The 20348-nt window shown below is 44.0% G+C and overlaps 1 protein-coding gene across 4 annotated transcripts in view; it reads right to left on the bottom strand.

Moving 5' to 3' along the window:
• Positions 1–20348, bottom strand: part of LOC137790227 (chloride channel protein 2-like) — an 85941-nt gene that overhangs the window by 14611 nt on the left and 50982 nt on the right. For all 4 annotated transcript variants that reach the window (XM_068584231.1, XM_068584232.1, XM_068584230.1 and 1 more), the window contains 10 exons: positions 20176–20260; positions 19179–19334; positions 12276–12345; positions 11515–11625; positions 9257–9470; positions 4541–4674; positions 3874–4064; positions 1736–1847; positions 1199–1269; positions 729–803 (listed from right to left, as the gene is read on the bottom strand). In XM_068584231.1, the coding sequence (XP_068440332.1) occupies positions 729–803; positions 1199–1269; positions 1736–1847; positions 3874–4064; positions 4541–4674; positions 9257–9470; positions 11515–11625; positions 12276–12345; positions 19179–19334; positions 20176–20260 (1219 nt within the window). The remainder of the gene's footprint in view (positions 1–728; positions 804–1198; positions 1270–1735; positions 1848–3873; positions 4065–4540; positions 4675–9256; positions 9471–11514; positions 11626–12275; positions 12346–19178; positions 19335–20175; positions 20261–20348) is intronic.

The raw sequence follows: 20348 nt of genomic DNA, 5'->3' as shown, positions 1-20348 counted from the left end.
AGCATGAAAAACAATATTTCCGGTTTAAAAATCTAATATATGAACACTTTTGCATCACTGTGGAGAAATTAAAACCCCAGTGGTCAACAAGGGGTTAAAGGTGTCAACTTTCACTTTGACTTCTTTACACTTTTAGTCTAAAAAACTGCTTGTGAAGTTGTGTTATCTTGTGTTTTTGTACTTCTTGTGGTTGTAAACTCTGCGTTTACTTCCTGCAGTAGGATCCACATAACGTAAAGCATCGCTCACTTCCTGTTTGCACAAAATAAAATGGACCTAAATATAAACTGGAGTCCTCTAGACTTGAATTTTTAAGACATTTATGTCCCCAAATGATGGGAAATCCCGTTGCTGGAGCAGCCAATCAGCAGCGAGCGGTGGTGTTTCAGCCGTCAACTGTTCTCCGTCACCTCGACTGACCGTTTGACCGATGAGAAGAGGTTAAGATGAGTCCGTCCCAGCTCCGGCCAATCACGTGAGCGGCTCGGAGGCGGTGACAGGTCAGTGGGCGGGGCTACAGGTAGCACAAGGAGGAGGGTGTTCAACACTTTTTCGGGTGGTGCGGTGGCGGCACGATGGCGGAGACCGGGTCTCGGTCCATCGGCGCTTTCGGGCGATGAGCCCTGGGATGGAGCGGCGGCGTGACAAAATCATTTGATTTTTTTTTTTTTTTTTTGTCTGTTGCCGGGCGGATTCCGGGCCCCAGCCCCAAATCGATTGGCTCTTACCACGACGGATATCCGGACCCGTTTGGACGGCCTCCTGAGCTCAGGAGACACGGGGCTCTCCACGTTGTTGTTTTTCTTTATTTTTTCACCCCCCCAGAGACAAACACACAACGTTAACAACAACAACAACAACCTCACCGGCAGAATGAAAACGACACGTCAACATGAAGCTGAAAATAATGACAAACTCCTTTCTATGCAACCATCAGCAGAGAGGGAGGGTGTTGTGTCAAAGCCTCGCAGGATGACAACATGAAACAGGTTTAACACTGAGGGTGACTAAGATACTGTGTGTGTGTGTGTGTGTGTGTGTGTGTGTGTGTGTGTGGGAGGTACTGTACTCTAGAGCGTGAAGGACTGTATGTGAGAGATAGCATAGGACTGTGTGGGCGTGCACAATGTGTGAACGACAGCATGTGAGCTGCTGTCGTGTGTGTGTGTGTGTGTGTGTGTGTGGGGCGCTCTCTTACCTCGAGGCCTTCTGTCTCTGGACTGGCACAGAACAGGTTCTTTAAAGCGATGCCCGAATTATCCTGTGGGACTGAGAGAAGAGACACACACACACACACACACACACACACACACACACACACACACACAGGGAGGAAGAGAGAGAGACACTTATCACACACGTGTGTGTTGTGAGCCTCATGTGTGACGCTGCGTTAGCGTGCAGTGATGAAGATTCGAGGGAAAACAGATCGCTTTGTGTCTTTTTTTTCTAATCAGTCCTGAAATAGTTTCTTCATCATGAGAGAGAGAGAGAGAGAGAGAGAGAGAGAGAGAGAGAGAGAGAGAGAGGTTCAATTAGTGAGACGTGAGTTTAGAGACAGAGAGGCTATTACCCACAATCCTTCTGGATCTATTAAATCTGCTATTCTTTTCCTTTTTGATTGCCTCATCCGTCTCTCTCTCTCTGTGTCTCTTTCTGTGTGTGTGTGTGTGTGTGTGTGTGTGTGTGTGTGTGTGTGTGTGTGTGTGTGTGTGTGTGTGTGTGTGTGTCTTACTGGTGGGGGTCTCGCTGGGTCTCTCCACCACAGACGGTCTCTTCAGTGCAGGTTTCAGGGGCTTCTGGGAGATCGGCCGAGTCGGACTGAAGGACGACTCCTCAGTGGAGATCTACACACACACACACACACACACACACACACAATCAAAACCACGGTTTTAATTCATAAAAATGATCATCATCATCATCTTCTTCAAAGGTTGAGGAAACAGAAGAAGAGAAACCAGCGCGACCATAAGTGATATTGAAGTAAAAGCTCATAACTTAAACATAAATACATAAATACATGAATAACAGTGTTCGTGACCTACAACATGTTGTTTCTCTGAAGGAAACTTTCTGCTTTCAGCCATGAAAACTTTTCACAGATCAAATGTGTGAAATACAGTTTAAAGGATTCTCAGCTGGAATTCTGTGAAGTTTCCCCCTTTTGTGAAAGCATGAATATTCCAGATGGACTGATTTTAATATTAATATTAAACCGCTTAAACAGACAGTTTCTTCCTCCCCCATTTGCGTCAGTCAGTCTCTGTACAGTAGGAGTGTTTTTAAGGGACAGGTGAGGTACTTCTCCAGTCTTTTACTTCATAAATCAGTACTGTCGCTTTAAGGAAGATTTGTTTTGAAACCACAAACAAACATTTTTATTAGAGCGGGGCAATCAATCCATCCTTTAACGACGCTAACCATTCGATGACGAGTTAACTGGATGCAACTCTTCTCTCACGGAGGAAGAAAAAACATGGAAAACACTTATTGCTTTTGTATGAAGTGAATCAACTGCTGGTCTTTAAGACCTTTAAGGTAAGAAACAGACTGAACATGGACCAGAGAAGAGTGGTTTGACCCTCACAGGGACCCTTACTACTGAACATGGACAAAGAAGGAGTGGTTTGACCCTCACAGGGACCCTTACTGCTGAACATGGACCAGAGAAGAGTGGTTTGACCCTCACAGGGACCCTTACTACTGAACAGTACCTGATTCATAAACTATATATGTGTGCTGTTATATTGTTCTGGTAACATGACTTTAACATAAAAGCCTGTAATATACTAGTTTTTAATTTATTATTGAATTTGGCGCATAATGAGATTAATGAGTTAATTTTGTGGCCCGACCCTAATTATTATGAAATATTTATTATGAGTAGCAATCAGCTATCAGGAGGTTAAAACCAATAATATCAGTCAACATTCAAAGAAACTCTGGTCACACACACACACCTATACACACACACCTACACGCACACACACACGCCTGAGGGCGTTCCACCTCGCCACTCACTGCAAACTGATGAAAGAGAAATGAAGACGAGGGAGAAAAAAAGAGGAAGAGATAAATCAACATTTTTGGCAGTGAGCTGGAACCAGAGGAGGCATCCATCACACACACACACACACACACACACACACACACACACACACACACACACACACGTTTCTGCATGCATTATTCTTGACTTTCACAACAGAATGAATGTGAAACATAAGAATTCAGGAGAGAGAATGCAGCTTTAACACGTGAAGCATATACTTCTATACAACCAGAGGAGTCTCCCCCTGGTTGTATAGAAGAGAGAATGCAGCTTTAACACATGAAGCATAGACTTCTATACAACCAGAGGAGTCGCCCCCTGGTGGTCAGGAGAAGGAATGCAGCTTTAACACATGAAGCATAGACTTCTATACAACCAGAGGAGTCGCCCCCTGGTGGTCAGGAGAGAGAATGCAGCTTTAACACATGAAGCATAGACTTCTATACAACCAGAGGAGCCTCCCCCTGGTGGTCAGGAGAGAGAATGCAGCTTTAACACATGAAGCATAGACTTCTATACAACCAGAGGAGTCGCCCCCTGGTGGTCAGGAGAGAGAATGCAGCTTTAACACATGAAGCATAGACTTCTATACAACCAGAGGAGCCTCCCCCTGGTGGTCAGGAGAGAGAATGCAGCTCTAACACATGAAGCATAGACTTCTATACAACCAGAGGAGCCTCCCCCTGGTGGTCAGGAGAGAGAATGCAGCTTTAACGTCTTCCTGTGTCCATGCAAACTAAAACATGGATGAAACTAGTAAACTGGGCGTGTCAGGCTGGTGTGGGTTAACCAGCCCGTTGACCTCCGTGACCTCTGACCTGGAAGCGGACCTCCTGACTCGCCCGGTGGCCGGCGTCCTCGCTGCCGGCGTTGGACACGACCGACAGGCGTTTCTTCTCCTCCGCCGCCCGCTCCCTGATGTACTCCAGCCGCTTGGGCCGGCCGAGCTGCATGGAGAGCAGCGCCTGCAGCTGGGCCCGCTCGATGGAGCCCAAGAGGATCATGGACTCTGGGAGGGCAGGAGGAAGAGGAGGAGGAGGAGAGGAAGAGGAGGGGAGGGTGAGCAGACTGCAGGAGAATCCAAACACATGTTGCAGCGCTGCAGACGGCTCGGCTGAGTTACATAACGAGGGCCCAGAATGCAGCGCAAGTGCGTTAACTAAGGGCGTGTGTGTGTGTGTGTGTGTGTGTGTGTGTGTCTGGCAGCTTGCTTACTTTAAGTAATTGCCTCTGTGACAGTACGTGCCGATTATGTGTTTGGTTAAATGACGCAGCTAATTGTTTTCCGCACGATTGCGCAATGAATTGAGACGAACTCTGAATACTAAACCTGCTCTTCAGTGAAGAGGCTTCGGCTCGTCCGCCAATCAATCGATCGATCGATCAGCACAGACCAGAAGCTACGGACTGCATGTCCTCACAAACATGCTAACAGGAAGTGTGTGGTGCGGCACAAAGCGATGTATGCCATGTGTCGACGCTCACCGGCCGACTCCACCAGCGCCAGCGTCTTCAGGTGTCCGGTCAGCAGCACGTTGTGCAGGTCTCTGTAGCAGCAGTTCAGCGTGATGTAGCGCACGTCCCGCACCATGATGTCCTCCACGCGGATGTTATACTTCCTGAAGGAAATCAGAAAATACACGTCGATGTAGAAGGAGGACGGAGGCTGAGACGTGGGAGGAACGTGGGATCCATTAAGGAATCAAGTGACATTTTGAGCGCTGCTGACTTTTGAAAAACAGACGTCGATTCAGACGCCTCGAGACTTTTTCTCTCTCCAATGAGTCATCATGCCAGAAAAACAACCGCCGCCCTGCCAGCGGCTGCACAGAAGACATCCTTCTTCCTATGTTCGCATTACACAGTCTGTTATTAAACATGTTTGAGTCCAATTCTTACATCCCAAACTATCACAATTCGACAAAACCCAACAATGCCAGCAGTTCTCGACGCTGCTGTTTTCGGCCATGCTACGTTGCGGCTACGCCATTTTCCTGCCTTGGCGTTCGACGGGGATTTGACCAACATCCTCGTGGTGCCGGGCTGCGTGTCCCTCCACACACACGGACCATGTTGAGACCACTTGTCCAGGTTTTCAAATAGAAGCTCATTCAATTTGAGGGAATTGGATTTGTTTTTTTAGGGGCTAACGGCATGAAAAACAAGACAGAAGACGCTTTATTTTATTTTTATTATCGGAACTACTTTTGACAGAAGAAGTAGTCCCAATGGAAAGTCTTCAGGGAGCTCTGCGGACGGTTTCAGCTCTTTCAGGAAAGAGATCTCGCTGCTTTGAAGCACTTCCTGTTCGCTCGAATAACAGGAAGAAAAGCAACTTGGTCTTTTTTATTCTTTCTCCTTCTCAAGCTGCAGTTATGTTTCTATTCGTCGTGAGCATCAGAAGCTGTTTCCTCCAGATGACGGGGGTTGAATCGCCACTATTTTTTCCCCGATCAATGATGGAGAATAAAACCCTCGAGTACTCCCTCCCTTGAAAGAAAGATGTCCTCTGAAGCGTCGGCGGCCTCTCGGTTCGCTCGCTGGAGGATCTGACAGAATAACCCATCGACTCCGAGCCGGACAAACCGCCGCACGACTGATTTCTCTCGGGGATCTCAAGAAGCGGCGATGAAGCCTGATTGGTTTTCTTCTTAATTGAACCTTCCTGCCCTCAAGGCGCCGGCCAAACACATCTAATCACTTCTGAGGTATATATATATATATATATATATATATATATATATATATATATATATATATATATATATATATATATATATATATATATATATGGCTCCGAGCCTCAGCTTATAGATTTGAGTCAAGATAAACAGACTTATAGGGAGATAAATCCAGGATTTACAGATCATTCATATTGTTCAGAGTATAGTGCAAAGGCTCAGGGTGCCACGTGTGTGTGTGTGTGTGTGTGTGTGTGTGTGTGTGTGTGTGTGTGTGTGTGTGTGTACACAGTGGAAGCCAATAAAAGGAAATGTGTAATGATCCTCGGCTTCGCTCGCTGTCAGACGGGCAGAGACAACAGAGGACGGAGAACAGTTCAACAGGCTCTAATTGGCTGTTATGAAATGACCGACGCACGCACGCACGCACGCACGCACGCGCACGCACACGCACACACACACACACACACACACACACTAGTGTTATGTAATTGTTCCCACAAAGCCACTCCAAAGTGAGGACGAGGGCCTCGTATGAGAGAAGAGATGGAACAGGTTTCATGGGCTACCGGGTCTGATTAGAAAGAAGGAGTGGACGTGTGTGTGTGTGTGTGTGTGTGTGTGTGTGTTCGTTCATACCTGCAAAAGCTATACATAAATAAAAGAAATCCAATTCTCTCCAGCTCCGTGTGGGTGTGTGAGCAAATGTTGATGCCACTGTGTGTGTGTGTGTGTGTGTGTGTGTGTGTGTGTGTGTTTCATGGGTGTGAGATGGATCATTTCCAGTTTAAGTGAAAACCACATTCAGCGAGGATGAGGTATTACGCTGCCTTCAGTACCGCCTCCTCAACGCCGCCGGCCCCTCCCCCGCATGCTGCAGTATAACACGCACACGCACACACACACACACACACACGCACACACACACACACGCACACACACACACACCAGGCTTGGCGATGGAGACTGGTGTGAAGAAGAGGTAAGAAAGTGAATAAAGAATTGAGTCCCTTTCTGCGCCGAGACTCCAGCTCATCGTGTGTGTTATTAAATATAGATGATTCAAGGAGATTACATTTCTGTGTGTGTGTGTGTGTGTGTGTGTGTGTGTAAACATTCAGTCCACACACACACAAGTTTCTCAATCATCTTTACGCCTCACCAATTTCTAACATTTTCAAACGTATGTCATTATGTTGAGATAATTTGATGTTTTTTGATGATAAATGATCGTGTCAGGATGTTTTTTTTTTCATTTGGCATTTACACACACACACACACACACACACACACACTTCTGACAGTTCCTCAATCATCTTTACGCCTCGACAACTTTTACAGTTTAGAAACTTTGAGTGCAGATGATGTGATTGTGTTGATGACTGACGAGCACATTAAACTCCCCAATTATAAACTGAAATTTGTTAAAAAGCTGTCAATCATTCATATTTCATGAAGTTAAACAGGCGTGCACATAGAGAGGCTCGCTTTGACAGTAAAAAAAGAAGGGTAATTCAGATTTATTACAACGTTATGATGTTACTTTTTGTTGTTCGGGCAAAATCAGTGAAGATGCTAATGGACTCTTCTGTGATGTGGAAACACTACAACGCTGCTCCCTTCAGAGGTCAACCCAAGGTTGAAACTGTCCCCAATCATCAGGACAGCTGTGTGGCGGTGCAGTGTGCAAAACACACCAGGATAATTAAGGGTACTCAAGCAAGTATTCATGCTTAATGTCTGAAAATATACTGCATCAGTGTATAGCGTTCTGCTCCTTTCACATTGTTGGATGAACACATAAAAAGTAGAATTTCCAAGTCGCAGTTTATATTTACACTTCTGTCCGAGATGTCATCGCTTCATCATGTTGTTGTTAGACGTTTGTGTGAAATCGTCACAATAAGAAGGTTAAAATTCTCAATTCATGGCCTGAAACGTGTTTGTGAGGTTTAGTTTGAGTCCAATCGGGAGGTTTCAGACAATATGTACTGCATGTTCCACTTGACTACATTACCCACAATGCAACGCTGACAGTCTGGCCAGAGGCTGGGAGGTATAAGCTGAGGAGGAGCTGCGGAGGTGAAGTCCTCCACTCCTCCTTTTTAAACTCGAGTCAGCGTAAAGTTGAAGAAGAGACGCTCACACGGCTCCACCGGACGCACAAAAGGCTCAACACAACCGCTCTCTCACACACACACACACACACACAGACACACACGTGGACGTGCGTTCAAGCAATGCAAGGACATTTTTAATGAGAGTGCCGTCTTAAAAACACACTAACGCACACGACCAGAGTGCAACAAGCTCGCTGGAATCACAGCTTCTCCTTCGTCATCTTTCTCTGCAACACACACACGCGTGTTTATATGACCTCACGGGGACCATTGACTGGTACCAGCCTAGTGGGGTCCACCATTTCTGAACACACACACACACACACACACACACACACACACACACACACACACACACACACACACACACACAATGGAGAGGCCATAGGGTGGCAGTGGATAAGAAGCAGAGACCGAGGCGATAGACTGAAAGAGATAACGAGGAGATGCGCGATGGCGTCGGGTCGACCGAGGTTCCCGATGCGGGGAAGTGAAAGACGGCGACAGACGGCGGGGATGAAACGCGTGTTTTTATTTCTTCTCATTTCTCCCAATGTGGACGACAGCGTCACAACTATTATCTCCGCCTAATGATTTGTCAGCATCCGGAACAATAACCATTCAGTGTCGTGAGGTCTGGTATAAATTAATAATACGGGGAGTGAAGGCAATTAAAAGCCCGGGTTTAGGTCAACACGTCACGAGCCAGCCGACATTTGCACTTAAATACATAATTAAATACATAAACCGTGATAAACAGACACAAAACCTTCAACAAACACAACTGATGCAACATAAACAATGTTCAATTTGGGCCTCCATACTTTTAGTTAGCATTAGCATGTTTGCATGCTACGCAAACATACATGTCACTGCAGCACATGTAATCTAACATCCTAAAAGTAACACATGTACATGCTATAATGCTAACAATAGCATGCTAACAAGATTCATGTTAGCACGTACCTCACTCAGCCCTCTGGGCTGAGTGAAGTTCAGCTAGCTTAGATCTAGAGCTAGCTTATACATAACAGGTTTATTAGTAAGCTTTTCTGTCTATGTGCTAAGCTAAGCTAACTAGCTGTAGCTTTATTTTAACTGTGCAAGAGTGGTGTCAGACAATTTGTTACCTACTATTTGTTAAAAAAATGTCACATTGGTTCCAAATGACACCATTTGTTGGAGATTTTTTTTAATCATATATTTTATGTTCTTTGCACTTTCCGATAATGCCGTAATTGTTAGTTGCAGTATGTTTAACATGTATGTTGCAATATGTTTACTTGTTGTTGTTGTTACCCATTACAGTCCTGCTGAAAAAATACAGTGTTTGTGCTAGCTGGCGTTAACACGCCGTTAGCATGACGCAGATGCTAGCTAGCTAACTAGCTCATACGTACTCGTGGTGGCCCCAGCCCAGCTCCGGCAGGTAGGGCAGCTTCTTGATCCGGATGATGGAGTCGTAGAGGGACGGCTGCAGCGACTGGGCCACGGCGTTGGCCAGGATCACCGCGATCATCACCGGCAGGATGTGTGAGATCTGGCCCGTCAGCTCGAACACGATGACCGCGGTGGACACGGTGTGGGTGACCGCTCCCGACAACGCTGCCGCACCTTTAGGTGAGGAGAGGGGGAGGGGGGGGGGCAATTGTTCAGATCAGTGGTTTTCAAGGTGGGGGTCTGGTGCTAAATAAAGACGGTCCTTGAGGGGTTCAGGGGCGTCATCCATCAAAAGGATTTTATTTTAACAACTATAACAAAAAAACTAATAGTCTGAGCAATAGAGAGTGACGATGATGAAACAAAAAAAAACATACTTCCTGTACTACAAGTATACTATACATGTAAAAAATACTATATATATATATATATATATATATATATATATATATATATATATATATATATATATATATATATATATATATATATATAAATAAATAAAGGATTTTATATATAACAATGTATAATATATAAAATGTATAATACATATATATATATATATATCAACATATAGGAAAATATATATAAAATATAAAAATAAATTGTATTTAAAACAAATTGAATTGAATTCTCTAAGCTGCAGCACATAAACTTGGAGTCTCACTAACGGCTGAATCCCTTCACTGCTCTAGAAATACACAAAATCAAACAGCAAAAGTCGATTGCTGACTTGAGTTATACGACCAACCATGAAGAGAACGCAATATCAATATTCCTAAAAATCTCAAAACTATCACACAGAATACTGTTCAATCAGCAGTATTGATCCAATCCACAAAACTTCAAAAACTTTGGAGTTCAAGTCACTCGAGGGTTCTCAGCTCTCTCCCTCACCACAGTCTTCTCCTCTGGACTCATACGCCCCCAAAAAGAAATAAAAGATAATGGACTTATATAAGTAATTCAATAGGGCGCCGTAACGTTTGTGATTGTTTCCCTTCCAATAAAGTGTTGTGAAAAGAGCAATATAAAAGCAGAGCGCAGCGCGGGGAGGAGGGAGGGATGGACGAGTCCAATGCAATAAAGAGAGAGAGAAAGAAAGAAAGCTTTAAAATAAAGAGAAGAGAGAAAGAGACAGATGGTGGGCGAGCGAGTCCACATTGTTGTGTCTGGTAACTTCATGAAGTCATGATGAGCACACATCACAACGCCGTGAGAGGAAAGAGGCTCATCAGAGGGTCAGGCTGCCGGGCTGAGTCACCAAACAACAACAACAACAACAACAACAACAACACACTGAAACGCTGTCAACAAGGAGCTCAGTGGAGGAACGCACAACTCCCTGGGCACAAAAGTATGTTATTATTCATAAAATAATGTTGATTACGAAGATCTCTCTCGCAAGTGTCTTATCTTTATAGATATCTATATAGATATATATATATATATATATATATATATATAGATATATATATATATATATCTATATAGATATATATATCTATATATCTATATCTATATCTATATATATATATATATATATCTATATATAGATATATAGATATATATATATATATATGAAATAGGTAATATCTAAGTAAAATAATAGATAGATGATTTTATTCCAAAACTTCTATGGAATAATTTATATTTCTTCGCAGAAGTTTTTGAATTATGCAAAAAGTTATGTTTTAACTTTTAAACTCTTCAGCAGGTCACGACGTCTACGAGCTGTGACACTTGGTCACTTTGTCGGCTGGCGTCTGAGCCCGTCTGCAGCCGAGTTCTTTCTCTTTATTAACATATTTTTAATAAAGTCCCGTCCAGTGATGGAGCAAATGTAGCTGGAGTTTCCGTTTAGGCATCACGCCCCATTGACGGCCTCCACGAGGCGGCGGGCCGGAGCCAACGTCCATCTCGATTCATTTTCTACGAGCCGACGGGGGGAAAGAAGAGAAGAGAAACCTTTTCACTGGAGCGGAGAGCATTTTGGGGTTATTTAAAAAAGACCGAAACACTTAAAAAACAGCCGAGTCGGCTTCACGAGCGAGGAATATTTTAACTGCCGCAGACGCTAATGAACCGAAGCCCAACAGTTTGAGGAGGAAAAAGAAAGAGTAGAACAAGATACCAGCAGTAAAAGTGAGAGTACAGAGTGAGAGCAGGTGCTGTGGGCGCGTCTTTGTGTCTTTGTGTCTTTGTGTCTTTAGCGTACCCACGACGGCGTAGCCTCCCGGCACGATGGGGTAGATGGTGCCGTCGGTGTTGATGCCATCTGGGAACCAGGCTGCCATGCTTTCTCCAACCAGACGCCCGAAAGCTGCCCCTGAAACACACACACACACACACACACACACACACACACACACACACACACACACGGAACAATAAATAACACTTAAGTTCTGTATGACACGTTGAAGATTGTTTGACGATAAGAACTATTTAGGAGGGATAGCGCCGCTAAAGTGGGACAGGATGACGTTGTTTGGCAGTTACGGGTTCTTCAGAATATTTCATCACTTCTCTCAAGTGAAATAAACAATTTTGATGTTTTTTTAGGGGGGGAAAAAAGCAAAATTAAAAAGTATATTTTTTTGAGAAGATTGATACCAACCTACTGCTAGCAACTGGCTAGCGTAGCTAGCACGGTTCTGTCTCAGACTCATCTTGATCAGATTCAAGGATATCAATTTCTGCATCTCACTACTGCATTTTATTTCTTAAACTGCACTGAACTTTTATTCTATTTTGTGTTTTTTTTGACTGTTTTTTTTATTGTTTTAAAATGTTTTTAAATTGTGTTTTTGTGCATTATGTTTCAATGCTTTTAATGGTTTCATGTGAAACACCTTGTAGTTGAAATGTGCTCTAGAAATAAACATGCCTTGCCACGTTTGGTATCTTCATGCTAAGCTAAGCTAATCGGCTGCAGCTTCAGAGATGAGCTCTCGGTGTCTGCTTTTTATTTCTTACCGATGACGAACACGGGCATGAAGGCGCCGCAGGGCACCGGGATGGTGGTGGCGAGGGCCGACATCCAGAACTACAACAGGAAGAGAGGAGGGAGACAAAGAGATGAAGACACAAAGAGACGAAGACACAAAGAGACACGACGTGAACAGAAAGCACAAGGCGGCTTTTTTCAAATAGCCGTCGAGCGACATCCGGCGCGACCCGAGACGATGGCCGAGTTCAACCCTCCACCAGCGGCGGGAGGAGGCGTGGCCTCAGTGCCGAGGGTTCGATTGAGTCACTCTGACTCGTCAGTTCGACAAAGACCCTGAAATGAACTCTGGGTAATGAGGGGGCTCCGCTGATTGGCCGACGCCGCGAGAGGCGCCTGCTAATGAGGAAAGACGAAGACAAACCAAAAAAGGGAAATGTCACCACTGACAATGTGTGAGCACTGTTGTCAGGTGTGTGTGTGTGTGTGTGTGTGTGTGTGTGTGTGTGTGTGTGTGTGTGTGTGTGTGTGTGTGTGTGTGTGTGTGTGTGTAGATATGAGTATTCGTTCTTGTTCTGGGGAACCGAGCGTCGTCACCTCGACATTGGAGGTGGTGAACATTGACGAAGCCAATCTGTTGTCACATCACTAATTTGAGAAAAAAAAAGTATTTTAAGCTTTTATGAGTCGTGGCGTTCATATTTTTCACGCTTTTGTGAGGAAAAAATGTGTCGTTGTGCTCAATCTTCACTTCATACCATGCTGACAAACCTGTAACCACACCCACCAGCGACATCAAAATGGAGTTAAATGAAAAAAAAAAAAAATTTGTTTATGTTGTTCACACAGGGTTTATTGCACAACAATCCTTAGTGACATTCCTTGCACGTCCAAACAACACTTTTGTTTAGTTAGTCACTGAACATACATATACACTGCATATACTTTGTATGTTTGCACTTTATTTATTGTTCAATTTCCTTAATTAATGTGCTGTAATGTGTTGTGTATGTATGTATGTATATATCGTATTTTCATATATATATTTTTCAGATATTTGTTCTATGTATGTAACCTTGCTTCTACTGAGGTGAATACATTTCCCCTTGAGGATGAATAAAGTATCTACCTATATCTACATCCATCCAGCTAGCTAGCTAGCTAGCTAGCTAGCTACCTACACTTTAGTTACTCTTTACAAAGAGCAGATTCACATTTGGGTAAATCCAATGATTTGATCTCTTGCATTGAGTTAGATGATAAGATTGATATCAATATTTCTGATTCTAAGAGCCGACGTGTGAATAATGATCTCTTATGATTGATTGAGTTGCTTATACCCATACGAGCAAATAAAGTTGCAACTCCTCCAGAATAATGTAGTATGTTTACAGCTCTTTGTGTTTGTTGTACATCAAGTTGTTTACGAGCATCCATGTAGTTTTCCGCTTGTCGCCCGGTGTTGAAACCACCCAATAAAAAGGATATTTGTAGACATTTTTACGGCCGTTATTACACACCGTTACGATCCACCGGCTCCAACACTAACTGCACATTTACAACTCAACTAAATTGCCTTTTTTTTGTATTTATTTTGTGTAATTGTGTGACGCTCTCTCCTCAGAGTTCACGGCCCTCAGTAATAAAAGTTAAAGCCCCAGAACCTTTCTGGCTCTTATTGAGCTTTTTTTTTCTTTTTTTTTTTAACTGGCCGAAGTGGAAGCGATGGGAGAGGAAGACGATTTTACTGAAAGGCCGAAGAAATTCCTCCCACGACGGTCTGGTTCCCCCCGAGAGGACGAGTCTGTGCATCAACCGGTGGCGAGTCTGTTGCTCTCTGGCGCCCGGCAGGCGTTGGGCTCCGATTCTCGTCGATGAGTCAGTGTCAGGACGTGAGCGTGGGTGTGTGTGTGAACACCTACGCACATATGTGTGTGTGTGTGTGTGTGTGTGTGTGTGTGCTGGGTGTGAAAACGGCGGCGGTGTAAGGTTACAGACGGAGATCCATTACTTCGCCATGGCAGCCGGCCTTAATTACAGCTAACTATAGACGGAGCGGAGGGAGAGGAAGAGAGAGAGGCGATGGAGGTATGGAGGGAGACGGAGCAATGACTGTAATTAAGAAGTCTATTTGAAAACCTCGGGATTATTACAGCGAGGTAGTTTGCGTCATGGGTTGTGCGACACTTGCATATGTTCATGTTATTGTACGCACGCAAACACTACGAACGTCACAAAATAACCAACTTTTTTTTCCCCATGCAACTCATTTTTCGTATGAGAAATGTGAAGCTTGGTTAGCGTAGCTTAGCACGGAGACAGGAAGCAGCTATAGCGTGCAGTCTTCGTGCTAAGCTAAGCTAACCTTGTTCTGTGTATATAAATACGGGACGTTGCCGTCTTGACGCCACCTATTGGTTTGTTGACTGCGAGTTTGGTATTTTGGTCGTCGCCATCTTGATTTTTTTCTCTGGTTTTGACCTGTCAATCACCTGATAGCCCCGCCCCTAAAGCGTCTCCTGCTTTATGGTCTGTTTGACTCTAACAGACCATAATGTACTAAATGAACATCATGCTGCATAGAAGAAGACTAGAAACTAGGGATTGAGACATAAACTCATGTTTACAATGTTTACTGAGGGAATACATCAAGAGAGAAGTAGAGTCACTTATATAGACTTCTATACAACCAGAGGAGTCGCCCCCTGGTGGTCAGGAGAGAGAATGCAGCTTTAACACATGAAGCATAGACTTCTATACAACCAGAGGAGTCTGAAACCCCTTCTTGGTCTTGAGCCATAGGGAACATCTTCACTACAAAGTGAGACGATCAGGCGGACAGCTTTCATGTCCGATTCCTGAAGCCCTTTCACCGAGCATGACCGTATAATTGAGAGTTGATCATTTTTGACGAGACAGAAATATGTCTTCATACCCTCTTTGTGCTCTTCACGTCCTCCTGCAGTGCTGCCGCTGTATCCAACTCTGTGAAGCGGCCGTGACTCACTTCCCTCCTCCCCAGAGGAATCATTAATGTTTCATCTAATCGAATGTAATCTAAGTGTACGTCTCCAGGAGGCTGGAGTGCACCACCATCAACATTGATGAGGGGTCTCCGACCCCAAACCGAAGGGGTGCTTTGATGGAGCGTGGGCGAGAGCGGACCGCCTGCAGGCAGTAGGAAAAAGCATGCCAAGACTTTGAGAGGGTTGTTGGTTTAAAACCTCAGAAGGGCCAAAACAAAGTGGAAACCTCCGTTATTGGAAAATCCAATTAAAATACGACCTGATGGAGCTGGTGAATTTTTTTTTTTTGACGGCGGATTTAATGAGACCTATAAGTTATGGAGCGGCTTCAGGGCTCAACTATTTCAGACGGAGAGAATCGTTATATTCACTTGACACGAGCGAGTCAGATTTCATGAGTAGAAATTATTAGTAAAACACTGCGAATGTGGTTATTTTCATGCGTTGAAAGGGCAACGATAATGAGCTATTATGATTATAAAACTAATTTGTTTTGAGTGAGATTCTGAACCCAATCAGCACCTCAGATAGAGAGATCATCTCTTGATATTTTAAACAAGAGGCATCTTTGCCTCAATGAGCACCCATCAAGGTGCAAATGTCTTTATTAAAAAACCTCATGAACTGACGCCTCTGAAGTCTTGTTTTGTTTCAAAAATCTCACCCGAGTGTTAAAAAACAAACAAATTATGAGGCAAGAGCTTGAAGTCACGTTGTCAGAAATGAGCAGGCCAAAAACATCCTGTCAGCAGTCGTATTAGAGAAGCAAATAATACTGGAGCTATGAAGTCAGTCAGGGCAGAGAGAAGTTGTGCTTTGACAAAACCTCAAGTGTACAGGGTTTTTTCGGCGATGGATGAAGTTATTTTAATGTTGCAGTAAAAGAGGAAGCAGGGGAAGCGTTGAGGTCAAAGTGAGGGTTTCGAGCATAAAACACTGATTTTTCAATCTCCAGTCTTTTACTTTGACCCAATTTTGTCTCTCGACCTCTTTTCTCCATGCGTAGGAGTCGTTGTAGGAACCCCAAATTGATACCAATACTTGTGTTTATTGTATGTATTTGTTCAGAAAAGTCTTGGGAAAAAAATGTATATCTGCAAAAAAAAAGACATTTTAAAGATATTTTGATGGTAACTATGAACATCCAGCATGATATGAGCCACATTCCCCAAAAAAGCCTCCTGGAGCGTCAATAAGACACCTTTTTGGAAAGATTTGGACCTAAAGAATCAGAATCTGCAACAAAAATTACAATAAAACAAAGTGTTGGCCTGTTAGGAAGAAGTTTCAGTCAAAAAAACTGTGTGTTTCGGTTCAAAAATGGAAAAATATTACGTATTTTACACCAAAAGATTGTCTGAATGGGGCATGCTGGGATCTAAAATTGACATGGGTGGATTTTCCAAAAGGTAAAGAAAGGAAATAACTCCGTATTTACCACGACCAAAAACATAATCCAGTAAATAAATCAGACAATATATTGTGACGTCGGTGTTGTTTTCATTCGCGGTCGTTTTGATCTGTTTCGTTGTTCGACGAGAAAGACTTTCACACCAAATAGAAACCAAACGAATTCACGAGGCTTTGCTCCGCTTCCTCTCAGATGTCGAAGCCGGTTAAGTCTCGCTTCTCAGACGTGACCTCGGCGTTACGATGCGCCCGTGTGATTTGTGGAAAAAAGGCCGAAGCTCCTTTCAGGCGAAAGTCGGCCTTTTCATTAAAGCAAACCGATACGACAGATAGAAACGCTGCGGCTAGATTAATTGCATATTTATCATATAATTGATCAATATTGCCCCGATTACCTGTGGGAGATTCTTGAATTTCATCAGATTTTAATGACTGACAAGAGCAGACGTTTTATCATCCGTTTAACACACAAAAAAACGTCTCATCGCGGCTCTTAGAGGAGAAATTCAGGCTGGACGACTAAGAATACATTTGAATAAATAAGCTTATTATAATTATTATGAACCAAACAATGTTTTCAGATTAAAACTGAGACTAATAGTCAAGAATCGAGCGTTAAGTCTTACAACTACACCTAAAATACAATCATCTCCTCTCGAATAAACCTGTAATGTTGGTTGATATCTACATCCTCAACCACTAGATGGCACTACATCCTATACACTGTACCTTTAAGGTGGACATGTTTAGCATTTTTACCAAAAAAAAGATCAAGTTTTTTGTTGTTATTGCGAAAAAAAAGGTCAATATTTCCACTAAGCCGTTTACTCGGCTAATGAAAGTGAACGTTTCACTAATATTCATCCCACAGCCGTGCATATTCCAACCTTATTTATTGACCCTAAAGTGCTGTTTTTTACCTGAAATGATGGAAAACTGGAGCGAGCAGGTGACTCTTGTGACTCTCTTGCCATTTCGCGCCAAAATATGTTTCTTTTTTAAAGTTTTAGCACCTGTGGCGGACATATCTGACAGCATGAACTCTTAAAAAAACTTTTTTTTAAAGAGTTTTCGGAATAAATAATTCAGAACATCTCAAAAAAGGAATAAGATGCGCTTGCATGACCCTCATGAAACACACAGAATATTGTCATATTCAGAATAACAGTGGAACACGAGTCTGCACGTAAACTCACTCTTTTGCATTTCTGGCGTTACCTTCTGGGGTCATTTGACCAAAATGACACTTCCTGGGCCCCTCGATTGGGGTCTCGATTCAACCTGATTTATTGCCGTTTATCATAATTCGGCTCTCGGGCGATGGAGGCGAGGTGAACACGAGGCTCAAAAGAGTGGAAGAGGGGGAAAAAACGACAACAAGGATGCTCGGAGGTCAAGGTGGTGACGCAGGATCCAGGACGCTCACGCTCTATTTAGTCCGGCGGGCCGCATGGGAGCCGGCTACACGCTGCCCGCTGTGTGTGTGTGTGTGTGTCACATTCGAGAGGACAGTTTATCGCCTGGGGGGCCTCGGGGGACCCTCAGGGGTCCTTCTTCTATTCCCACTTCAATTACAGTCACTCTGATGCACACACACACACACACACACACACACACACGCTGAAACACACCTGTGTATTAATAAACGTGAGAGCTGTTGATGTGCTTAATTGCACACCACTAAAAATAGCTGCAAAGCATGCCACATAACTTTGCACGTGTGTATGTGTGTGTGTGTGCTTAAAAGCAACACACACACACAACCCTCTCTCTCTCTGCAGCACCTCAGATAACCCAACAGGTGCAGAAAGCGACAATTTGAGTCAAAAAACATCATTTTATGTGTTTGTTTTTTTTGCAGAGACTCAACAACGACGACAACGACGACGAGTTCCTGGTGGCGAAAAAAAAGTTGAGCAGCTGGAAACCGAGAAGTTTAGTTTCCAGCGTGAAAAAAACAAACCAGGGAGCAACGAGACAAGATGGCTGCCATGTCGAATAAAAGAACCATTCATTACCCGAGAGGGAGGGGGAGGGAGCAATCTCCCCCTTTGAAAATCACCGGGCTGGATCCAAGAAAAACCAAAAGGCTGTAATTAGACGGAGCCATTTCAGCCTCGCTTTGAATGCTGTGTGTGTGTGTGTGTGTGTGTGTGTGTGTGTGTGTGTGTGTGTGTGTGTGTGTGAGGACATGAGTCAGCCCACGGAAAGATGCTGAGAGCAGCTCGAGGACTGTTCTGCAGGTGGGTGATTAAACTTGGAAAAGTGTGTGTGTGTGTGTGTGTGTGTGTGTGTGTGTGTGTGTGTGTGTGTGTGTGTGTTACTGTCCTTGGTTAAAAAAACAAAACAACGCGACGGTCGAAATCCAAGATGGCGACGGTGAAAAACGGAAACTCGACACGAGGCTTCAAAATGACGGTTAACAAACGAGCGACACCATTTCTAATGTACACACACACACACACACACACACACACACAGAAAAGAGCCTCCTACCTTCATGACGATGAAGATGACCAGGGTGACGAAGACGTTGACCTGCGGGTGCTTCCAGGCCTGAGAGTGGCTGATGTAGTCGAACTCCTCGGCGATGCCCTGCTTGGCCCACGTCCGGTTGTCCAGCAGCGTCACCAGAGACTCCTTCTGGGTCAGCTGGGGCACAGGAAGTGACATCATCAACACACGCAGAGGAGAAGAAGAAGAAGAAGAAGAAGGAGGACAATTTAACCGGACCTTGGAAAAATCTACTGCCTGTGTCATTTGCTTTTTTAGTTTGGAGGAGATTTGAATCTCTTGCGACTTCACTTCCTGGTGTGGAGAGAACGGCATGTTCAGAGTGACCAGACTCTGCTCTCCCTACCCGGAGCTAACGGGGCCTTGTGACCCGGAGCAGGATGTTGCAGAGAAAACCCTCCCGCTTCCTGCTCCGGATGCACGACAGTAAATACAAATAGATGCTTCAAGAAGGCTGAAAGTGTCCGAAAGGACGTCACTGATGACGAGAGGAAGGTCCTGAAGATACTGAAAGTGGAGTGTTTAAGAGGAGAGGGTCAGCGTGGGCAGCAGGCTGACTCACCCTCATTAGGAACTACATGGCAAGTGTGTGTGTGTGTGTGTGTGTGTGTGTGTGTGTGTGTGTGTGTGTGTGTAGAATATGTCTTTTTTCTAAATCTGATCATTAGACATATGAAAGGGGTGAAATTGGAGAGCGAACACACACACACACACACCCCAGGAGCAACAGGTGCACACTGATTACACAGGTACACACACACACACACACACACACCTGTGTTGTGAACATTAAAAAAAGCCAATCACACACACGTTAATCAGACGGTTATGAAACTACATAATGATCTTTAATGCTTCAGTTACACAGCAGCGAAGGGAAGAAACCACACACAGCAAGGAGGGAATATATATATATATATATATATATATATATATATATATATATATATATATATATATATATATGATTTGAACGTACCTTTCCCGCCATAAACTGTCCGAAGCCTGGTGGGAATGTGAGAGTAGAGACGAGCAAAGTGACCAGAGCCGGATACAGCAGACGCCTGAGAGAGAGAGAGAGAGAGAGAGAGAGAGAGAGAGAGAGAGAGAGAACGAGCTAGCATTATGAATGGGGGACATCAGGGTGCTGCC

The sequence above is a fragment of the Clinocottus analis genome, unplaced genomic scaffold, assembly GCF_023055335.1.
Source record: "Clinocottus analis isolate CAN_PGR_092001 unplaced genomic scaffold, fCliAna1.0.p SCAF_2, whole genome shotgun sequence".
In the NCBI taxonomy this organism is placed as follows: domain Eukaryota; kingdom Metazoa; phylum Chordata; class Actinopteri; order Perciformes; family Cottidae; genus Clinocottus; species Clinocottus analis.
The sequence above is the reverse complement of the archived record's forward strand: the minus strand, read 5'-3'. Positions and strand labels throughout refer to the sequence as shown.